Below are 24,712 nucleotides of genomic sequence, written 5' to 3' on the forward strand. Positions count from 1 at the left end.
ATATGACAGAATCCAGCATCCAGCATTAACCCATAAATTTCTTCATGAAGACATGTCTTTACCTACAGCAGATCATGATTATGCATGGAAAATGTAAGGAAGTTCTCAGATCAGGAAACACATCCCTTTTTCTAGTGGTTTCTAACACTAAACCCAGACTGATATCGTAGCCTTTTATGTATTTGGACTATGCAGTCTGAAACAGTAAGTACAATCTCATTAGTAGCTATACTTAATTACCAATAACTTCAGGATACACTGAAGATTCATCTGGAAAACAAGCCTAAGGCAACTTCTTTGGAGACATTTCAGCTAATTTAATAAACTGCAAATGCAAATGCCACTAAGAGCTGCACATCATCATTATATATGAATTTACGGCATTATAGTGTCTGCAGCTATGAGTGTTAGTGTATATACAAGAATGACATATTACCATGTGTTGTAATGGGTCTACTTCTCTTAATCGACAACACAGTTTGTCGAGTAACAGAAGATCAAACCCACTTCAGCGAAACTGCACATCATCGAAAGTGTACTTTCGCTGAAGCCAATTGTCAAAAAAACAAAAAATTAAACTGAAAGTGTTTATGCAGGGGAGCAAGCCCCCCTGCACCCCCCACACACCCCTACTTAAATATACCAACTCCGAGATCGCACTACAGTGGGGAAAAGGATACATTTCCTTATCCCCACTGTAACCGGCTTATGCGAAAGTGTACTTTTGCTGAAGTGGGTTCGATCTTCTGTTACTCGACAAACTGTGTTGTGGATTAAGAAAATGGGATCCGTTGTAATATATAAATATATTTATATATATATATGTGTGTGTGCATGTGGGTGTGTGTATTTTTTCATAAAGAAACAGATAAATTGTCTCCTAATATGTATATATATATATATATATATATATATATATATATATATATATATATATATATAGTTCTTTTACAGAACTGTAACAATCCAAAGATTGAATTGGAAATATATGAAGAGAGCCATAATGGAATGTGTGTCTGAGGCAGGTATGAACCTAGCATTGAACAGGATTGTACCCTCAACAACAATGATGCCAAAATACAGTCAAATGATAATTAAACTTAACAACTGGCTTAGATTTTGGTGTCATTCTAACAGGATACAATATAAACATCAGCCTGAGATAAGATGGTTGACAGTCCAAACTGTTTTCCCAGGGATGGCCTATATCTCTTCCCCCAAGACTTCCCTCTATTTGCTAAAAACTTGTCCACCCCCACTATAACTTTTTTTAGGAAATGTCAGTCTTCTGAAACTTCCAGCATAACTAAACAAAATGAGGACAGCATTACAGTACTGCAGTTCCATAGCAGGAGCCTTACCAAAAATCTCAACACCCTACAAACACTACTTACCCTGGAAAATATAAATATATGCATTATCACTAAGACCTGGCTCAAGACCATTGAAAGCATTCTGTCACTGGAGGGCTTCAATGTCTATCACTTGTATAAGCCCACCACGTTAGAAGTGGCACTAAAGTAGGAGGAGAAGGTGCTTCTATAGTTTTAAAAAATCTCACCTCCAAACTTGTTAGACTAGATAATGAATTGGAACTCCTCCTTGTCCAACTTACAATAAACCATAATCTTTATCACATCATAGCTAACTACAGGACCCCTGTGACTTATACACCTTAAAACATGTATGCCCAGAGAGTCTAGACTTCATAAATACAAACTTCCTGGACCAGTTAGTCCACACACTAACCAGGGAAGATAAAATCCTGTACTTAGATTTAGTCCTTTCTGGTCTGGGATAGCTATGCTCCCTCCAACTGTAACTTCCTCGCTGATCAAATTGGACCACATGTCAATCATGTTCACCTTAAGACGGAAGACATGAAGCATCCTCCAATACCTCAGTATTTGGAGACAATACAAAGCCTAATTTACTAAAACTGAGTGATTATCTGACTAAATTCCTCAACGAACCCTTTACTGTCCAGTTCTATGCACATGTAAATAGTTCCGTGTTAGCATCTGAGCCCCTCAGAAATAAATACAATGCAAAATTCAAAAATAAACCCTTGTGGTGGAACCCAAACATGAACAAACTCTATAACAAAAGAAAAAAAATCACTGCAAGGAAAAATAAAGGGCATTGCTAGGAACAGCAAAATATAAATGTCCCCACTGTGGCATAAACAACACAGAAAAAGCATGGTGGTATAGAGAGGGAACAGCTACTGCAGCAGTGATCATTCGAACATCTACTGCTATGGTAAGTTTACTTACACAACTCTACAATATTCATCAGAAAAGTAGAGATGTGTAAACTTACCATAACAGTAGATGTTGAATGATCCCTGCTGCAGTAGCCTTAGCTATATGCATAGATTATCCTAGCTTACTACATTTGGGAGGTAGAAGAGGAAGGATTCAGGAGCCCATGCAGAATGGTCCTAGCAAGCCTGATATGACCTAGAGAAGGAATCAAACTAGTAATACTTTATACACGTATGTACAGAAGACCAAGCTGCTGTTTCTAGAAAACTTCTAGAATCCAAGCCTTTCTAAAAAGAAATGAAACCAAGGCCTTGGTAGAGTTTGCCTTGACTCTGCCTGGAATAGTTTTGTTGTGGTGAGTATAACAAAAAGGTAATAGCCTTAGACAACCATTTGGAAACAGTTGATTTTGACACAGGTTGTCCTTCTTATGGTCACAAGAAATTAACAATTGATCCTAACATCTGAAAGATTTAGTTATTCCTGTCTCCCTCATTTTTAGGGTCAGGAAAGAGAATAGAGAGATGCATGGTTTGGTTTAAAGTGAACTCGGATACTAATTTAGTCATAAAAGAATGATTAGTTCTATGTGGTCACTGTGGAAATTGAGACCGGGTTGGCTCTCAATAAAAGCTTGCAGCTTAGATACCATTCTTGCAGATGTCAGAGCAACTAGTAAAACTATTTTCCATGTTAAGAACCTCAAGTCAACCAGATTAGCTGGTTCAAATGGAACAAATGTTAGCCTCTCTAACACAAAATTAAGATCTCAAGGAGGGGCACTGGTTTTCTAGGAGGCCTCTTATGCAAAACACCATTCAAAAATATTTTGACATGAAAATGCATTGAAAGTGGAGGATCCATGGACAGACATGATAAAATGTCTGATAAATGAAACTCTGATGGAGGAGTCAGAAAGACCACAGAACAGTAACTCACACAAATACTGTAAAACCAGAGAACAACTAACCCTGAATGGGTGCTGGTTATGTTGTTGGCAACAACTAGAAAATCTTTTCCATTTGCTAATATATGATTTTCTAATAGTAGGCTTTCTTGCCTCCATTAGTACCTGATGAACATCCTTAGTAAACAGGTGCCTAAAGGGAATTAAAATCCTATCATCCAGCAATCAGTTGAACCTGATTGGGGTTGAGGTGTATCAAACACCCTTGATCTGGTGTGATAGATCCACTTTGTGAGGAAGCTTGTGGTAAATACTCCTGGCCATTACAAAAAGAAGGGAGAAGCACTGTTGCCCGGACTAGGAGGATTTCAACTCAATGATCTTGGGGGATTCCTTTGGAATTCAGAAGTATTCTTGACATTAGTGGAAAGGACAGACAAGCATACATACAGGAACATTCCTGTCCAAGAAAAAGGAAAATAACATGCATCTGTCTTCTAGGCCTTCTTACATGGAGTCCTGGAGCAGAATCACGACAGCTGATTGTATGGTGAGGAGGCACATAGGTCTACTTGAGGAACTCCCCACAGATGGTTCAAATCTTGAAAGATCCCCCCGGTCTAGTTTCCATTCATGGGGGTCTACTCTCATCCTGCTCAGTTTGCTTGCCATACAGTTTTGCTCTGACAGAATGCAACACACCTGCAGAGTGAGAATATGCTGTGAAGCTATATCCCAAGGTAACATGGCTAGTCTTCACAGGGGGTGCAAGCTTGTTCCTACTTGTTTGTAGATGTACCACATGACTATGACATTGTCTGTAACAACTTGAAGAGGTCCCAGGGACCAAGGATGATTCAGAAAGTTGAGTGCTTTGATCAAGGGGAGTATCTCTTTTATATTTATGCACTTGCATCTGTCATTGGTGTCCCATACACCTTGCACGTTTATCCTTCCTGAAACTGCTCCCCAAGCAAAGTCAGAGGTGTCTGTGGTGACTGACTGCTTTGGAATAGAGTGGAGAAAGGGAAACCTGGATTTAGGGACATTTTTTGCCTCCACCAAGTGGTTTCTCTTCTGACAAACTCCATCCCTGTCAGAAAGAATATGACTGCAATTAACCAAATGCTTAGCAGCAGCAGGATTAACGAAAGTTATTGTTGCCAGGTTAGATTTGGGAAAAGTTTATAAAAACTTAAGACTGAGGAACTTCGCACATTCTATCTACTTTTTAGGGGCAGCAGGCTGACATATCAGGAAAACTGCAAGCAATGACAAACACATCTTCCAAAGCTGAAATAAATGAGGGAATGGGTGAAGGTTCTGGAAATTCCTTCCATAATAGCTCATAGTATTTTTGAAGGGGGTGAGAAACTTCAGTGTTCTCCTACTGAAAACACTGGCACATTCTCAGATTAGTCTCAGAGAAAGAGACACTCCACCACCACAAGGAGAATCAGAACCTAAGCTCTCCTCAGAGTCTGAATTAGAAAACTGAGGAGAAGCCCCTGTATCTCTCCCTTTGGCTTCCTCTTCAGATTCAGAATGCTGAATATAGGAAGGAGGTATCCCTCCTTATATCAGAAACCACACTATAAAAAGGATCAATTTCCTAAATTAAACCCTGAACTAGAAAATTACTCCTGTCTAAGGAAATCTGAGGAGGAGGAGATACATGTTTAGTTTTCTGTTTCTTTTGATAGGAAGAATACGATCACCAGTGTCATTAATGGCAGCAGCAGCTTCCTCAGGGATGGGCACAACATTCTGTCTAAACAGAGAGCCTTCCCTTTCCCCTCTCCCAGGACTGACAAGAGTGGCTCTCCCCTGTCCAATGAGGGCATTCATAGAATACGCATCTAATCCCCGGTCCATAGTGACTTGTAAGAGCTACACCTGAGGGATCCTGGGTAAATGATGAGTGGTCTTGTTTTACGGTCAAGCCGAATATGGTGTCTCTTTCTCAGGAAAAGCAAGCAGCAAAAGCTGGTGCAAAAATGTAAAGTAGTTAAAAGCCACTTTTCTCTCAAAAAACATAGAGATGTACTTTAGCTGTAAAGCACTTTAAAACACGCACCAGCCAGAAATGTTTAAATAAGAATGAATGAATGAATGAATAAACACATAAATAAATAAATAAAAGCACTTTCTCCACAGATAAAAGGTTTCCAATTAATTTAAACAACTTCTAAGCTGGCAGGGGAAAAAAGAAGAGCAGTCCTGGTTAAAACTACAGTTAAGTCTAATGAGTCTGTTGAAATAAATACATACTTCTAGCTTAAAAAATACATTCCTAAACAGAAGAGTACAATAAAATAACAACTTCTATAAAGCAGAAGGCACTTCCAATAGAAAACTTGTCTGTCCAGCAAAAGAACAGCACAAGCTGACCATCGACCCTCAAAAGCCTGCAAAGGAGAATATTCATCAGCGTCAGAAAAGCTCTGAAGGGCTTGGTATCCAATCCTGTCTTTTTAGTCAGCTCAGCTCAAACTGACTTATGGTTGGATGTGTGGAAGGTACTCATAGCCCATATAGTTAAGGCTACTGCAGCAGTGATAAATATGATGAAAATTAGGAGCTGCCTTATCTTGAAGAATGTAAGGTTTAGCAGCATACTTATACTTACATGAATTGGAGACACTTGCTGTATCAACTGCAAGAAAAACAAAAAAAGTTACTGACAATTATCAGACAAATCACATGTATATTCTAAACAATAATTCATTGCTGTTGGTCCACTTAAAGAATACTTAACTGCAACCTTTTCTTTTTTACAAACTCATCTTCATTCAAAGTCTCCTGAGATTGAAAAGTTTGAAATGTACTTTACAACCTAACAGGAGAGTACAGTTACAACAGTGCACAGGGAACAGTTAATAACTATATAAATTAATTTCCAAATGTTAGTGGGGGCATCCCCTGAATGATGCAGTTAATAAAGACATTCTTACCAGCTTGTAATGACTTAGAGATTTTACTTTTACCTGAATTTATTCCTGTATGGTATTTACCTGGTACACATTACATGAGCGTGATATAGTCATTCTTTTCTCAATGACCATACAAGACTCTACTACATTTTTTGACTGATTGCTAGTATTTACTCTAGGTGCATGTAATTTTTTTATTTTTTATTTTTAGCATCTAGGTTGTGACTAAAAATGGTCCACCAGATCCATCTACCCTATCAATTAATAAAAGATTGATAAATAAATAAATGAATTCATAAATAAATAAATACAATGTAGGTAACAGTGCAGCCACATTAGCATTCCACATCTGCCTCTCTTTTTCAGAAGGGGGGATATATTACTGGCCTTCGCCCAAGTCATCATGTTTGAATGTGTTATACAATAGAAGACAAAGGGTCACAGCATTAACTGTACCTTGGTTTGAAATGCACACCTTCAGAATCTTGTAAATAAACTGGAACTGTTAAAATATTAAGGAGTGTGGCATAACCAATCTCCCTGACCTACAATTTTCTCATTATGTAACAAAGTTTTCAATTGTGTTTTAATAACAACAAGCATGCAAACACGTTTTATGTAAAAATGGTTGCTTGTTTGCCCCTTTAAACATGATCTTTAAATGGTTACCATCTAGAAGCTTCACAGGCAGTTAATAGTAATTTCGTATATGGCTTTGCCTCTACAGTTTTTGTAAGATGAGCTACTTTGCGTGCATCTGCAAAAGTGTAAGCGTGCAAATGTCTGTGGATGAGTTATGTTACTTTCTGCAATTCATTCCATATTATTGCTTTTTAATGAAAAAACATGAGAATAAAAATAATGTGCAAGGAGCAACAAATGGTACCTACATATAACATTTACAATCCAAGGTTGTTAAAATACCATCTTAAATAATGAGAGGGAAAACATCCAGTGTAAACAGATGTCCAGCATAACAATGTCTACCATTTTAAACCAAAATTGTGCACTAGTTTCCAGCTCGTCTCACTGTATACAGCAAGAGAAAATTGTCATTGGTTCTCCTATGAAATGAATGTTCTTCCACAAAACCCCAAACTACCAGTACAAGTGCATTTGTGAAGTATATGCACACCTGGAGTCTGTTGACTTGGCAATAGTACGCTCTTTGGGGTATTTGGCATTTACTGAAAAACTAGTTACTAAGTAAGCATGCCTTTAAACAAATAAATATAGATATGAATTACCTCCTTCCAAAGAAAAATAAACAAAATATTAACAGGAAGACATACAAAGGCACACAGGGAAATACATAAAGAAAAAGAAACAAAATATTTAAGTTTTGAAGTCTTCATGGAGAGCATTGCTGCAAAATCAATATGCAAAAAAAATAAAAATTAATAATCTTCAGAAGTTCTTAAAACTCAGCCTGGCTTCTGCAACATTTCAGTTTTATTGCAATCCACAAAGTATCATAGTAGTGTGATTTGTGGCAAGCAACCTATGCAAAACAGTTGAATGCGAGTGTTCTGTGGCAAAGAGTACAACAGAAACAAAATGTTATCTGAACCAGGAAATCGTACCTCGTGGAAGCTTGCAGACAACAGCCATAGTGACATCTGTACAGGGGCCCAACCCCCATACTCCATTGCTGCTCTGGATCCAAAAACAGGTGTTTGGACTGAGCATGCCTGCACTTGTGTCTCTCTGGCCCCAGTTGGAATAATCGACCACTGTCTTGTCAGGCCAAACCAGAGAACCCCCTGTAGGTAATAAAACAAAACAAGTATCTTAATTACTAGGTATAACCAAAATAATACAGTATCAGCAAATCACACCAACTCTAGCACAGAAAATATAAATTTATCATAATGAATCTGCCCTGCCCACTTATGTGCTAGTATCTGGTCTAGTTTCAGTGACTGTTTCCTCCATGATTTGTGTTCACTACTGAAGTTATGTTTAATCCTTGTGGCAAAAATGAAGGAATGCAGCAATATGTCTTACTGCTTCATGTTACATTCTAGATGCAAAGGTAAAATGAAGCAATAGGGAGACATAGGAAAAGTGGGTCTTGGGGGTCAAATGATCTAGCTGTGACCTAAACATGTTTAGTAATATAAGCAGAGGCCTGCTATGGCATATCGTCAAAGTGAGCTCAAGCCAGTCCCTTGGCTGTCCACAGGCACCAGACAGAAAATGTTACTCAGAAACAAAGCCTGGAAAGCATGGAGAACCACCGCAAATGACTCAGATCATCTGACATTTAGACAGCTCAGAAATGTCACAAAAAAAGCTTTAATCTCCGATAAAAAACATTTTTATAAAGAAATGCGACAAAAACCAGAATAATCCACAAAAGTTCTGGGCAAGCATCAATAGATTGCTTCACCCAGGTCAAACCACAACACCAACCCCACTAGGTAGTACACAGGAAACCCCAAGCAAGCTGCAAATGCCTTTAACACCTTCTTTACAGAAGCCATTCAATCTCTAGCAAACCAACTATTTCCCGATAGCTCTACCCTTCCTACCTCCTATTCTAGCTCTCCCCCTACATTTCAAATGCAACCCATCCCAACACATTATATTTGCAAACTCTTCCATAAACTAACACCTTGCACTCCATCAGCTGACCAACTACCTGCAGAAAGCAGCTAAAGCAATAGCCTATCCTACAGCCATCCTCATCAACAGAACCATTAGTGAGGGAACAATACCAGTAATCTGGAAAATCTCACACATTATCCCCCTACACAAAGGTGGAAGCTCTAATAAACACTCTATCGACCTATAGCCCCTACTTTCCCCCTTAGCAAAAATGATGGAAAAATGCATGCATAATCAACTTCTCAACCATCTAACTCAAAATAACCTGTTTGCTGAGTACCAACATGGCTTTAGGCCATTCTGTAGTACTACAGCCGCCCTCCTATCCTTCTCTAACACCATCAACAAAAATAAAAATAGCAACATTCTTACCTCTGCTCTCTTTATTGATCTTTCAAAAGCTTTTGAGATGGTTAATCACCAGTTGCTCTAAAATATTCTCAAATCTCTTTCTCTTGACACTCAGGCTATAAAATGGTTCAGTTCCTACCTCAACAATAGGCAGCAAGCAGTGCTCTGGGAGAATCACCTCTCTTCTCATCTGCCTGTCACACTAGATGTACCTCAGGGCTTTATTTTAGGCCCTCTCCTTTTCTCAATTTTCCTCAATGATTTACAATTAGCAATCCCTCAGGCTACTTGTATACAATATGCAGACGACTTGACAATAATATGCTCAGCCAATTCCTAATCTGAGCTGCAATTAAAAACACAAACAGTATTTAGCAAAGTAGAAACATGGTTTCTGCAATGATGCCTCCGCTTGAATCCAAAAAAAAAAAAACAAAGCTCCTACTTTTCACTCCTACCCACAAGTCCACACAAATAGATTTCACAGTTACATCTAACAATGGCACCTGACTTAATTACCAAACTCTTAGGTGTTACCATTGACAACCACCTCACCTTTGATACAGAAATAAACAATACAGTAAAAACAGTCAACAAAAAAATGGGTTCCCTCTACAGGATTAGACCTTTCCTTACTTCACCTGTCAGATCCACTATTGCCCACTCCCACCTAATATCTACACTTCTCTATGCTTCTCCTATCTATACTAACCTGTCAAAGAATAATCTTCTAACACTTGCTAAATCCTACAACATTGCCGGATTTGCCACTGGAAAACCCTTCCGAACCCATCACTGCCATAATCTACAACTAGGTTGGCTGGAACTCCAGAATCAGCTTAATTCAACTTACAATTATCCATAAGACCCTGTACCAGCCTCATAATACTCCAACACTGTCTTCCCTTGTCACTCCCTACAAAAACCTGAACACCTTACGCTCCTCTAATAAACTACTAGTTAATATAAGCAAATCCAAAAACCTGGCTGGTGACTCTCTCTTTTCAAATACACCTATGAGATACTGGAACCTTCTTCCTAGTGAACTAACACCACTTTCCTCCCTTACTATCTTCAAACAAAAGCTCAAAATCTATCTTAAATCACACTGGCTCTGTCCTTGTAACCCTGACTAACCTTTACTGTAACTGCTATGCCTTCTTTCTGTTCTTCTTCTTCCATTCTACCTCTCACTCCTTGTCACTTATTTCTGAAGAAATTAGAATGTAAGCTAAGTAAGCAAGATATAATGATTATTTTCTTGTAGAGTTTTAACCAGATACTATCCTAAAAACACTTTGACTTGCTCTGTAAATAGAAATGAACTGAAAGAATGTGCTAACAGTGAAGTGACCAATATTATCTGAAATCCTCTGTTCAATATTACATGTATGTTGTTGTATATTAGATATATATATATATATATATATATATATATATATACATACATATGTCTTTTTAACTGTTTGGAGCTTTTCTCCCCAGGCTTCTACTGAAAAAGGATATGTATCCAGTTAGACTAGCCTGGTCAACAAATGTAAAATAAAAATAAATAAATAATAAATAAATTTAGCAGTGACATATGCCCACAGCACTAGCATGTACACTTAAATGGTAAATCACTTCCAAATCTACAAACAGCTGCCTCCACTCATAGGTTGGTACTAGGCTATCGGCTCTAAGGCCTATGCAAGCCTAGCCATAACAATTCCCTGGATATTTCTTCCCACAATATTTACTTCTCTGGGCCCCTGTCTAGCAGGGCGACTGACATGATCCTCGGGGTGAATTTCCTATCTCCCATCCAATCATCAAGGTTCCTTTTGAAGAGGGCCAATGAGGCGCTCTGCTTGACATGTATGGGCAGTCTATTCCAGAGTATGGGGAGTCTCTGGGTCAGGAACCTATCCCTCCAGCATGTTTTGTTCATTGTGATGATAAGGTTTAGATCCCTGGAGTGTGTGGCTCTGAGGGATTGGGATTTCATTAAGTGGAGCATGTCCAGCAGCTCAGGGTTTGACATGGCCTTGTACGTTAAGCAGAGATCGCCTCTGAGTAGACAATATGCCACAGAGTATAGCTGGAGTTTTTTTAGACGGTCGGCATATGGCACTGCTTTAGGCCTGAGATTCTTTTAGTGAGGTATTTCTGTGGCCTTTCCAGCTGTTGCAGATGTCTAGTGAGGTACATACCAAATGGGGCATTATACTCTATAATGGGTCTAATGAGGGATGAGTACAGTGGGACAATGACCTCCTTTTTTCTGGATGAAAAGACCTTAGTGATGAGGTGTGCCACATAGAAGGATTTCCTGACTGTTGTGGCAATGTGGTTATCGAAAGTGAGACCACTGTCCACCTGTGTCCCTAAGTCTCTCATCACACTTTCGATGTTTAGTGTCCTGCCACTCCCCCAGAGATGTTCAGCTTTGCCTTGCAGATCAGCTTTGAAAGATATGAAACTTCTTTCTAATATAAAGTTACTATGTAGTACAGGCATCAGCACCACAAATCTGACTGGACAGAACCGTTATGTACAGCATTTCTTACTTTTCACTTTCTCACTCAAGATTTTTTCACAATTTATCTGTCTCTTGGTATCAGTTATGCACATGGGAAGCTGTTTTTGTCAAAGCATAAGAGATTCACAGCATCACATGGAACATATAACAATTACTCAGATTTCTGTAAACTCCAGGTTTGCCACAATACACACATTATAGTTTTTTTCTATGAGTTATGGCATCACCAAGGCTCATTACATGATTTAATGAAGTGGGGGGGGGGGGGGGGCTTAAACCCACATAAAACGCTGTTTGCGTTTTACTGATTTACTGTTTTATTTCACTTTGGCTGGTTATACCCTTTTATTCATATGTCGCTTGACATGTGATCACACAATCCTGACCTATATTCTTGCTTCCCTGGTTCAACGGTAGCTTTGTTTTCTCTTTGGCACTCAGATTATCCTTGGTTTAGGTCCTTCTCACTCTGATGTCTTGTAAAATATGTAGCCCGGCTGTCTCCATGATTTTACAATTATTCTTTGTAAGTAAAATGAATGAATTAAGGCTTTTTTATGTATAAAACACTTATGAGCTTTACCTAACAGTAGCACATTATCATTTAAAGTCACACTGCAAGACTGGTGACCAATGTCACGGTAAAACCTGCTGTGTAACAACAGAAGCACCAGTGGGACCCTATCAGCCATTAAAGATCTGCACAATAAACAATAACAAAAATGAAAGTTTCATTCAAGATAAAACTTGTCATCAAGACAGCTGAAAATAACAAGGACTACTATAAGCCCAGTTATAAAATGAAGGGGAAGACAAAAGAATGATGCGTGTAGGTGCCAGAACAAAACAGTGTCACCATAACACACACAACAGCTATATCTTACCTAGTAGCATAACAAGCTATGGAACAAACTGCAGGCCACAAAGGGAAACCCAACTACCCTTAATCTTTGCAACACGATTAACGGTCACTTCTGTTCTCAGTAAAATCATAAATATCAGTTGCATGGATCAAATGTAATGCCAGAAAGCCTAACTTGTGTAATCAAAATAGCTTATAAGACCTCCAATTTGTAAATTTCAGGCCACAAAGGGAACTTTACTCACTCTCCTTCCTGGAACACAATCCCATCCCAAAACACATGCAAAATGGTCATCTCTGTCCTTAGCAAGGTCATAAATGCTGGTTCTATTGAACCGGGAAGACAGACCTATGCAGTCAGAAATATCATAGCACATCCCCTTACATGCATTCTTAACAGAGCAATAAGACTCGGCTATGTCCATGATATCTAGAAGCAGAATATTTTCATCCCAATGTACAAGGAAGGGCCTTCCACACACCCTAACAATTACACACCAATCAGCCTCACAAGAATATTGTGTGAGGTGATGCAGTGACTCAACATGGAATTTACTTGGACATTGCACATGAATGGCACAGTAGAAATTACTTTGCTTTTGTTGTCAAAAAATATATAATTCTGGTGCTTGACAAAACATGCCAACATTACAGACTACTAATGGGAAATAATTAAACGCTGATGAAATAATATCTGACACTGGAATCCTTCCAGATGTCAATCTTTTTTTATACCTGTAGAGCTGCTTCTATCCACAAAGCATATGAAGTTGTCAACTGAAGCCTCTATGGGATTAACAGCCATATGAGAGAAGTAATAGCCTACATTTACATAGTTTTTACTTGATAAATTACAGAATGCTGCACCCTGTTCTGTAACCTACCCAAATGCCATCTAGTGCAGATAGAGAAGATACAAAGATTCCTCATAAAGAAAACCAAAGAGCTTCAAGCCTTATAATACAGTGAATGACTAAAGCAACTCTCTCTATTATCAGTACATCATCTCCTTTGAGAAGACACATGACCCCCTTATACGTTGAAACAAATTGCTTAGAAAACTGCCCAGCTGACTGAAAATAAGAAGATGCTCAACTTTTGTAAAAATGAATACCAACCATACTTTAAAATGTACAAACCCCACAAAATAAAAGCAGATAACCAACTCCAACAAATAAAAGTGGAAGGAAAACAGCAGCGGAGTCCAAATCCACACAATACGATTTATTCAGTAACCACAGCAAAGATTTAGAGCTTTCATTAAGCTTGTAACACAAACTTCATCAGAATCTCAATCAAGTAAAAAATAACTAGCTTAAATATCCCTCCCAAGTTAGTCATATGATAAAAATCACCAATGGCATAAAAAATAAGAAAAATAATTAACTTAACCTTCTCAACAATGAAAAATATTAAACATAGAAATACAATAACATAACATTGCATAATTAAACCTTATAGGACAACAGCCTTAAAATACTGGCAATGGAAATTGAATCGTTTAAACCTGGAGATACATTTGCATTTAATTTTAGCTGCCAACAAAGTTCCTTATACTCAATTATATCCCTCCATGGCCCCCCTAAAAGATTTTTAGGGACAACTTCAATCCCATAAAATAAGAAACCATGGTCAGGATTCTTCTCTATGTGGCATTATAGTGAATTAGTACTTTTTTTGTTTTTAATATCACTAAGATGTTCCTATATTCTATCCATAAATTGATGGACAGTTTTCCCACATAGAAACCAGAACATTTTTTACACATGGCTAAATATATAACACCTACTGTTTTACATGTGCAATGGGAATTAGTACGTATCTTAATATTGTTCACTAACACATCTTTCTCAAAAATATAGGAACATTGTACACAAGTACCACATCTGAATGTTCAATTACTTTTCATACTAATACTGATTCCTGGGGTATCTTTTACTTCTAAAAAATTCTGGAGGCATTTCACTCACCTAGTAACCAAGTATGATCTAGGTCCCAAAACATCCAATGTTCCTTCAAAAGCCCTAAAAATATCACAATTTTTTTCTTAATATCTTTTGCTTTTGTTCACACTCTTCTGTAAATGTAATAAAGGAACAACTATATTCTTTGTTGGTTCTACTAACCTGGAATAAGTTTTCTTCCAAATACATAATAGATTTGATAGCCCCTAGACTTTTTTTACTAATAACTTCACTAGCCATTTGAGTAATAAGGTTTAAAGGATAACCCCTACCTAAAAACATATTAGTTAATTTCGAGCATTCTCTCAAAAAGGTATTACAATCGGTGATCATATGGGTCAATCTAATAAATCGCCCTTTAATAATTCCTTTCTTCTGCTGCATTGGATGGCAACTAGAAAAATGCAACAAGCTGTTGGAATATGTTTTCTTCCTGTAAAGTGTACTCTGTATCACCTTATTTTCATGATCCTTATTAAGCAGTATATCCAAATAATTAATTTCTTCTTTACTGTATAAATAAACTGAAAAATGAAGTTGTGGAGTGTAAATAATCAATAAATCTAATTGTACTCATTTCATCTTCTTCCTATGCAATAAATAGTTCGCCCAAAAATCTGGCATAAAGTAACAATGGGAGAGTATTAATGTTGTTAAAAATATATTGCTTTTCCCATTGCAACAAAACAATATTAGCAAATACAAGGACACAAGACGCGCCTATTGCTACTCCTTTCTTCTGTGAAAATACTGCCTATCAACGTATACAAAATATTCCAACAACATATCAAGGATGTTAATGTCATTGCCAGTAAAGACCCTGATCTCCATTAAAAATTCATGAAATTTCTCCATACATACTTATGAGGAATGACATTAAACAAACTGACAACATCTACAGTGACAAAAGAAAGTCTAGTGTTATATTTAACCTCCTTTAGTTTATATAAAAAAATCCCATGAATCTTTGACAATGTGATTATATAAATTTAATAATTTTTTCACTTTTTCATTAATAAAGACTGCCATAGGGTGTGTAATACATGTACTTGCACTCCCAGTCGGTCTCATAGGTGGATCTGTGAGGCACTTATGTATTTTAGGAATGCTAAATACCAATGGTATTTTTGGAAATCTAACCTGCAAAAATTCAAAAGTGTCCCTATTGATTTCACCTTGATCCATCATATCTTGTAAATTGTATCTAATTTTGGCATAAGAGACATTAATGAAATTGATGGAAGTCTGTTCATAATAGTTATCATCAAACAAATAACTGCACATCTTATTTAAATAGTCAGTTCTAGTCATGATAACTATTCCACCACCCTTATCAGGCTTCATAAGCCTGATTTCCTTACTACGACTTAATTCAAGTAACAGTTTCCTATCCCCTTCTGTTAAATTATTATAAGGTTTAATTATGTAATTGTTATGTTACGTTATTTCTAAGTTTAATATTTTTCATTGTTGAGAGGGTTATTTTTCTTATTTTTATGCCATTGGTGATTTTTATCATGTGACTAACTTGGGAGGGATATGTAAGCTAGTTAATTTTTAATTGATTGAGAGCCTGATGAAGTTTGTGTTACAAGCTTAACGAAAGCGCTAAATCTTACTGAATAAATCGTATTGTGTGGATTTGGACTCCGCTGCTGTTTTCCTTCCGCTTTTAGTTGTTGGATACTGTAAAATGTGACAACTTCTTATTTCAAAAACTTTCAAGCCTATGGAATAAACTTCACCCTATCAATTAAACTCAGCCTATCACCTCATACCATCAAGAAGTAATTTACATGATAAGGTGTGACTGCTAATTCCAAAACAGGATCCAAGGCACTGAGTTCCTAGATGGCTAATAGGTCTCGAGTTTATGCACCAAACCTAGGAGCCTATGGCATTATTACAAAATAGAAGCTTAGTCATATGACAACAGCTGTTTTTTTTTTGTTTATAATTGTTTTTGTTTGCCTTAGTATTCAAAAGTGCACTGTAGCTCTACGGCTTCCTACAAGTTGCATGCCCAAAATACCTTGACTTTACTGCTTACTTCAATGTTAGTCACAGGCTGACAGCTCATGGAGTACATTTTCTATGACCATTTCTGAAAAAAAATGGTTGTGGTTGTCCTGAATTAAATTTTGCCATCTACTCCTTACCCTACATATATACTCATGATTGTAGTAATCAATCATAAAGAATTGTAGAAGTGACTGTAATGAGTTAAACAGTATGTGTATTCTAGCAAACTAGGGACTCATCTCTACATACTGAATACTATAGCCTTTCAGAATAAACAGCATTCTTGGGCCATCACTGTAATGGAATCAGGGTGCTACACTGTCCTGAGTATGCTACATGAACAACATAATAAAGAAGCATGTTATGGGAGATGGTTTACACATTTCAAAGTTCTCATTCCTTAATGAAGTTCTTATCCCTGGAAGGAAAATGTGTACCTTCTTCACTACAAAACATGCTATGTAGCAGCAATTTAACAGCTGTGGTTTGCATTGTTCTTGATTTTGTATTAATGTTGGTAGATCTCCCAATATTAACTGTCAGAAGCTACTATTGTGATTAGAACCTAATAAGGTAAGAGTGGTGAACTTCTTAACCCACATGCATCATTGCTTGTCTACTTGATACTTTAACAATGAATTTACAATTCCACATATGCTTAATGTGTTTCAACTGCAGGGCTACAGTGCTAATGAAAAAGATTCACAGAACAGACGGTTAAAACAAGCAGAGTTAAGCATCCTGAGAAAGCTTTTCCTTCCTTGGGGAGGGGGGCTATGCCAAGACATAACAGTAATTTAAATTTTGCCTCCAGCTAGGGAGCTGTGGGATGTAACATACATAAACATAAATGAGCAGCATGGCGACGCAGTGATAAAAGTACCTGCCTCATAGTTTGAATGTCAGGGATAAAATTAACCCCCCCCCCCGCTGATTGTCTATGTGCAATTTGCATGTTCTCCCATGTATGCATTTGATTTAGTTGGGCATTCCAGTTTTTTTTCCACCTTCCACAGCATGCCAGTTCACTAGCAATTCTGCACTGTACATATTGCAAATTTGTGACCCTGCTTATGGCTGAAAAGAGTCTGAGAATGACTTGTTTATATACTCCAGCAACATACGAGGAGCAGAATTGTACATACTGGTACAGAAGTATGACATGGGCCCCTTATACCTGACTGGGACACTAAGAAAACCACCATCACACCACTGCACAATGTTGCATCTACCAAAAGTGTCAGCATGCTATGCCTTCTACAGCCTGCCTTCCCATGTTAGCATTTTAGCCTTCCTGCCCTATAACTGAATGAAGAGGACCACTAGAAGCTGAAGAAAACCACAATCTCTTACACATCATTTCAGCACTAGCATGAGTAATTTTGGCTAGTAGAGGGAGGTGGTGGTGGTGTTGAGCAAGTAATGCCACATTTCACAATGTTGACCTGGAGTGCAGTCACAATAACGGAACCAGAACCACATTTTGCATGCTTTCACTAAGAGGCCTTAGAAAGCAATTGTTTGTAAATCACTTGAGCAATCATGAGACACTGAACAATCGCACAAACAGAAAATGTTTTGTTTACAAGAGATAAGGAATTCATCCCCAACATGGGAACCAAGCTCATACACCTTGAACTAGTATATGCCAACTACATGGCCTGAAAACAGTGGGGAAAGTTGAAAGCCCCCAAAACAGTGCACTGACAATGAGCACTCCTTGTTGGTTCTCTAATAAAAGCAAGTGATTTCCAACGTATCTTTGATCAAGGAGAAATGGTTCAGTAATTTTCCATACCTCACTGCTGCCATTCATTGTGATATAAAGATGTATGGAGCTGCACTTGTTTCACCTCAAATCAATTTCTGCACCCAAAATCTGATGTTCACTAATGAGAAGCACTAAAAAGAGCAAAGTTCAGGTTTATAACTAGAAACATCTCTTTTATCAGAGTTAGATGATGATTGGGGGTAATGGTGGAAAAGTACTTAAACTGTGTACTTTAAAAAGGTTGATCAACATTATTCTGTCTGTAATCTGGTATTACAAAAACACTACAAACAACTCTGAAATGAAGAAACAAACATATCAAATACAATGACATGGCCCAAAAGCTGGGTGACACATGGGATGCTGCAGAACACAGTGGTAACAAGCATGCTTTCTGGAACAATTAGGTACTGTCACCTGCAGGGGAATTACATGTAAAAGCAGTAATGATTTTCCTTGTGACTGGTTTGGGCAAAGATGACAGGGTGAGAATAAAATTAAATGACAAGGCATAAAGAATGGCATCACAGAAAGTGCTGCACAGCACCTTTATGCACAGAAAAGAGCAACTCACCTGGAAGAGTTGCATATTGTTTCATGTTACTGTTACCATTCACTGTGACTCAGCTCACGGCAGCTTGGCTGTCTTTTGCAGCTGTCATGTCACAAACCATAATACTGCACATATCTAACTCTGCCTTTCGGAGCTGGCTTTGTTTTGCATATAATCTGGTACGTGTAAGTACAGCAGCAGCATTCCCTTCTACACGTGTCCTGACGTGTAATCAGTTTGTAATCCCATGCAAAGCATAATTCCTTTCCTCTAAAATACTGATGTGGACCATTAGCGTAATGGGGGCATCGTTAACAGGTAGGGAGGTGCTTCTGATGACTGCTATGACTTTTGCAGTCAGTATGCTTTTATCTGCAACTACTAAAATATTGTTGCTACCAATTCTTATTGTAAAGGTTGTGAATGGCGTGGAGTAATTTTCAGTGTCTAACTTTCTACTGAAAAACACATTTTCCACCTACTAAGAATCTTTCAAAATTACATTACTATATTGCTAATAAACAAACAGACGTATGCACACATGTAAGCACCTTAATTAGTTGTTACATATGCAAAAAACAAACAAAAAGCACAGAACAAAATGTTCAGAATGTACACAGAACTGAACTGAAAGTCGTGCTTATGCATGCTAACAAAGGAGAAGGATGATGTCATCACAGCCATGCTTATGCAAGCTTACAAAGGAGCAGGATGATGTCATCACAGTCATGCTTTTTTAGGCTTACAAAGGAGCAGGGTGATGGCATTTCACTCCTACTACAGTACTCTGAATATAAACTGATAAAGCATAATGGAAATGTGAAAATGAAGGTGCATCTTAACTGTACCAGGAACATCTGGTGTCTTTGACAGAATACCTCATTTCTCCTTCATGTATTAAACTGAAATGAATATACGAGCTTAAATTGAAGGTCCAAGGTTGATAATTATGGGGTCTTTTCAATTCAGTAGTTATAACAACTGTACTGAATGCCACAGCCTAGAGTTCCAGTCAAAGCAGAATACTAAACTGTGACACTGATAATGACAACAGTACAGTCTCTAACTGCTCACACCACAAGCTGTGAAATATTTATACGTAAATGAGTGAAAAACTGAACCCTACCACATCCAGAAGTTTTCATATCATAATGTTTATAGTAATGTTATAGAATGTCAAAGTCCTAGGTATAAGACTGATTGAAAGATAGACTTTCCCATTCACGCTTCTAACAAACTGTACAGAAACAGTACTGGAGTCACTATTTTGTGGATCTAATTCAATCTGTATTATTAAATGCATTCCTACCGGCTACTGTGCATCACATGAAAGGAACATTTGTTAATTGAAAGACACGTTTCCCAATAGCAGCTGATTATCAGTAATGAATGCTAATGTACAGAACTCAAGTCTTGATGGAGGAAATGCCTTTTCTTACACATCCATCATAAGGTATATTGCTTTTTATTTCATGTATTAAACTCTGTACCGTGCATGATAGCAACATCCAAAACAGAAACAGTGGCCAGCAGACCTGCAGGGATTCCCCTGTGGTACCTGCAACTCAAATTCTGAAGTAAACTAGAGGTTCATTAACCAGCAGCAGAGACATGAGACACAAGAATGGGAAGAGGGCTTCCCAAGCAGGTAATCACCATGGCAGTACCACATGGAAGAATATGCAAAAAATACTCTGTGGTAAGTACTAATAGGCTCTATATTAGAACACCGAACATTCAAAATTTTGAGTGTTCTAATATCGACCCATTTTCAGTGAAAGCTGAAAATATCGAAGCAACAAAAAAATAAATTTTTTCCTAGGGAAAGAATTTGGTTGTCAGTTTCTGTTGCTTCGGTATTTTCAGCGCTGTGGTGGAAAGTTACTGGTCGGGTTCAGGTAAGTGTGCGATTGTGTGGACATGAGGGTTAGGGCAGGTTAGGGCGCGGGTCAGGTAATTGTGCGATTGTGTGGACGTGAAGGTTAGGGTGGGGTAGGTGAGTTAGGGTTAGGGCACAGGTGAGGTGACTGTGCAATAGTGACGGACCTTAGGGTTAGGGTTTGGGTTAAGGTAAGTGGACAGTTAGTGGTGTATGTATAGTTTAGTGTAGGGTTAGGTGTAAGAGTTTAGGTGTATGTGCGTGGATTGCTGTTTGTTTGGTGTGCTTGTGTTTTGGAACAGCAAATTTTTTCCCTAGGAAAAAATTTGCTGTTCTGAATGTTCAATGTTTTAAATTTTTGATTCATAGGGTTCGATATTAGAACACTCAAAATTTTGAATGTTCGGTGTTCTAATATAGACCCGTACTAATAAAGTGTTTTCAAGCAAGTTATCATGCCTTGTCATCTTGCAAAGACAATACACAAAAAGAAACACTCCTATATGACAACAAAATAAAACTGGAGAAAATGTGACCCAAAACTACTTGTTTCCCCCATGTTAAGGCTAAATGCTACCATTTCACATATATCTGCTGTTTAAAAGGCTCTTACTTTATAAGCCACATCACATTATAAAGCGAAAGAGGGAGAAGAATGGGTGTTTGCATTAAGAAGTGATAGCTAAGACAAAAAAGAATGTGCGTTGTCTCCATGCACAGTAGAAGTGAAACTTCTGCAAGGAAGTGCGAAGGAGCTTATACTGTAGTGTACCATTTGCTTTCCTTTGCACTTCGTTACAAAAGTTTCACTTCTACCACGTGTAGTGACCACGCACATTTTTTAAATTATTTTACTTTATAATTTGGTTAGATGTCTGGGATGTTGCATTACTTCACTGTCAGTGTGTGTGTGTCTGTGTGTGTGTGTAAGAGAGAGATCGCTTGCTCTCACTCTTCACTGTCATAGTGTGTGTGTGTGTGTGTGTGTGTGTGTGTGTGTGTGTGTGTGTGTGTGTGTGCGCGTGTGTGCATGTGTGTGTGTGCGAGAGAGATAGTTTCTCTCACACTTCACTATCAGTGTGTGTGTGAGATATCGCTTGGTCTCACTCTACAATGTCAGTGTGTGTGTGTGTGTGTGTGTTTGGGATCGCTTTCTCACTCTCACTCTTCACTGTCAGTGCATGTGTGTGTGTGTGTGTGTGTGTGTGTGTGTGTGTGTGTGTGTGTGTGTGTGTGTATGCGTGTGCGGGATCATTTCCTTGCTCTCAGTTCACTGTGTGTGTGTGTGTGTGTGTGTGTGTGTGTGTGTGTGTGTGTGTGCCAGGGGGAGGTGATCACTTGCTCGTTGTAACTCTTCAATGTGTGTGTGTGTGTGTGTGTGTGTGTGTGTGTGTTTGAAAAGCTGAAGTAGAAGTATGAAAGTCAAACTCCATCCTTAAGGGTGGAGTTTGACATACACAATTCCGTTTCACTTTTCCATTACACTCTGAGCTCTCACACACCTTCCCATAAGAAGTTTCACTTCAAAAATATAACCAGACAGTTCATAGGTAGGTACTAGGCTATCTGCCTGAAGGCATTTATAAGCCTAGCTGGAATGTGCTGGCTTTCGCCGCCCCCTTAGATTAGTTCCCTATGCCTCTGTCCAGCACAGACATTGAAGTGATCCCTGGAGTAAACTTTCTGTTTCTCATCCACTCGTCAAGGTTTCTCTTGAAGAGGGTTAGTGAGGAGCTCTGCCTAATGTAGATTGGAATCTTGTACCAGAGCATGGGAAGTCTCTGGGACAGGAATCTATCCCTCCAGCATGTCCTATTTATTGTTCTGGTGAGGTTTAGATCTTTGGAGTGTGTGGTTAGAGGAGATATGGTTTTCTTTAGGTAGAGCATGTCCATCAATTCTGGGTTGGACATGGCCTTGTATGTCAGGCAGAGATCACCTCTGAGTAGGCGGAATGCAACTGAGTACAGCTGGAGTTTCTTCAGTCGAGCTGCATAGGGCATCTGCTTGAGGCCAGTGATCCTCTTGGTGAGGTACTTCTGTGGTCTTTCCAGTTGTTGCAGGTATCTTGTAAGGTACATCCCAAATGGGGCATTGCACTCTATGATGGGTCTGATGAATGATGTGTAGAGGGGCCCAATGACCTCTTTCAATCTGGATGCAAACCCTTTTGTGATTAGGTGGGCCACATAGAAGGATTTTCTAACCACTTTGGCAATGTGATAATCAAAGGAGAGGTTACTATCTACTTGGGTCCCCAGATCCCTTATTACGTCTTCCATATTTAAGGGGCTACCACCTATGTGCTAGTTTGTGGGTACTTTGGTTTTTTCAAAGGGGATGACTATGCACTTTTTGGCATTTAGCTTGAGACCATGGTTTGGACACCAGGTATCTGTCTCAGTGAGACCCTTTTGGAGGATGTCTGTGTCAGCCGGACAGTCAATTATAGGCCGTAGTTTGCAGTAGTCTGTGAACCTGGTCAGCCATAGTCCTCCTGTGCTTGCCTGTACCTCTGAGAAGTATATGCCGAACAGGTGGGGTCCTAGGACTGAGCCCTGGGGAACGCCACTTGTAACTGGTTTAGAGTCAGACCTAGCTCCTGCAACTCTTACCATGTGGGTTCTGTCCATGAGCCAGCTGGCAACCCATCTCGTGACATAGGGGTTTATGTTCAGGCTGGTGAGCTTGTCTATAATACCTAAGTGGGGAATGGTGTGAAAGGCCTTTGCAAGGTCTAGGTAGGCTGTGTGTACCACCTTTCCCTCGTCTATATCCTTGGTAACTGTCTCAAAGAAGTCCACCAGGTTTAGGAGACATGATCTGCCCTTAACAAATCTGAACTGGGTAGGGTCCAGTGTTTGGAGGTTCCCAATGTCTCTGTTAATGAGATCCATGATGATGATGCACTCCATAGCTTTGCAGACCAAGCTAGTCAGGCTTATAGGGCGATAGTTTCCGGGGTCCATTGTGGCTCCACCTTTGTGAAGCAGAATAACCATTGCTGTGCACCACTCTGTGGGCATGTAGCCTGTGGAGAGGCTGAGTTTAAACAGTGTGTTTAAGTGAGGGGTTAGTTCATCTTTGAGCTCATGTAGGATGCAGCCTGGGACACCATCCAGTCCCATTGATGCTGTGTTTTTGGCTTTGGAGAGGGCTGTTTTAACCTGAGTGTCTGTGATTTCAGGGGCACTACATTCTTCTGGTATAGTTATGGGCCCTTTTGGGATTGAGAGGGGGGTGAAGTCTGCCAATATGTTGGCTATATCGGTTGGTTCAGTGTATTTTGTGCCATTCTGCACTAACTTCGAGCAGATCTGAGAATTGCCACTTAGATTCTTGACATAGCTAAAGAATGCCTTGTGGTTATCTTTGGAGTCCATGGCAATTCTTCTTTCAAAGCTAGCCTTGGATGATTTTATGAGGGAATGTAGTTTCTTGCTGATACTGATCAGGATGTCTTCCCTTCTTGGGATTTTACTCTTTTTTGTATTAGTTTCCTCCTTCTATTGTATAGCTTGTTTATGGCAGGGGTCCACCAGACTGGTTTTCTTTTTTTGGAGGAGTGAGTCTTGGTTTTGTTTGGGATAGCACAATCCATGCATTCTTGTAGGTACCCATAGAGTGCTTTAGTAAAGGATTTTGCAGCTTGGACAGCGTTATCCTTTAGCATGGGGGCTTTGAAACTTCCCACCTCGGTCTTAAGTAACGTGAAGTTTGCTTTTGAAAGGTTTTTCGTGGTGGTTTCCTTGACCGGGGGATGGGGTGATGGCAGAATGTGGATATCCAGAGTGGTTAGTTTATGGTCAGATCTAACCAGCGAGGGGTTGACCTCCGGTGTGGAACACTGGTTGCCCATGTTGGTGATGACCAGGTCCAATATGTTGTCACATTTGGTGGGGTTGTTGACCAGTTGATCCAGGGAGTTTGAGTTTATAAATTCTAGGAAATGTTGGGCAAGTGAGCTTGTACTTGAGTAGTTCTACCAGTTAATGTTTGAGTAATTGAAATCACCCAATATCAGGGTGTTTGGTAGGACCTTTATGTTTCCCAGTGTTTGCAGGAATGCGGA

The 24,712-nt window shown here is 38.9% G+C and overlaps 1 protein-coding gene across 1 annotated transcript in view; it reads right to left on the reverse strand.

Annotated features, from left to right (window-relative positions):
* The window catches only part of MRC2 (mannose receptor C type 2), a 1,890,380-nt gene that overhangs the window by 50,450 nt on the left and 1,815,218 nt on the right, over positions 1-24,712 (reverse strand). The window contains exons 28-29 of the mRNA XM_044055215.1: positions 7,691-7,870; positions 5,804-5,830 (exon numbers count right to left, since the gene is read on the reverse strand). Coding sequence (XP_043911150.1) covers positions 5,804-5,830; positions 7,691-7,870 — 207 coding nt within the window. The remainder of the gene's footprint in view (positions 1-5,803; positions 5,831-7,690; positions 7,871-24,712) is intronic.

The sequence above is a fragment of the Protopterus annectens genome, chromosome 13.part0 (assembly GCF_019279795.1).
Source record: "Protopterus annectens isolate FY-2018-M chromosome 13.part0, PAN1.0, whole genome shotgun sequence".
Classification (NCBI taxonomy): domain Eukaryota; kingdom Metazoa; phylum Chordata; order Ceratodontiformes; family Protopteridae; genus Protopterus; species Protopterus annectens.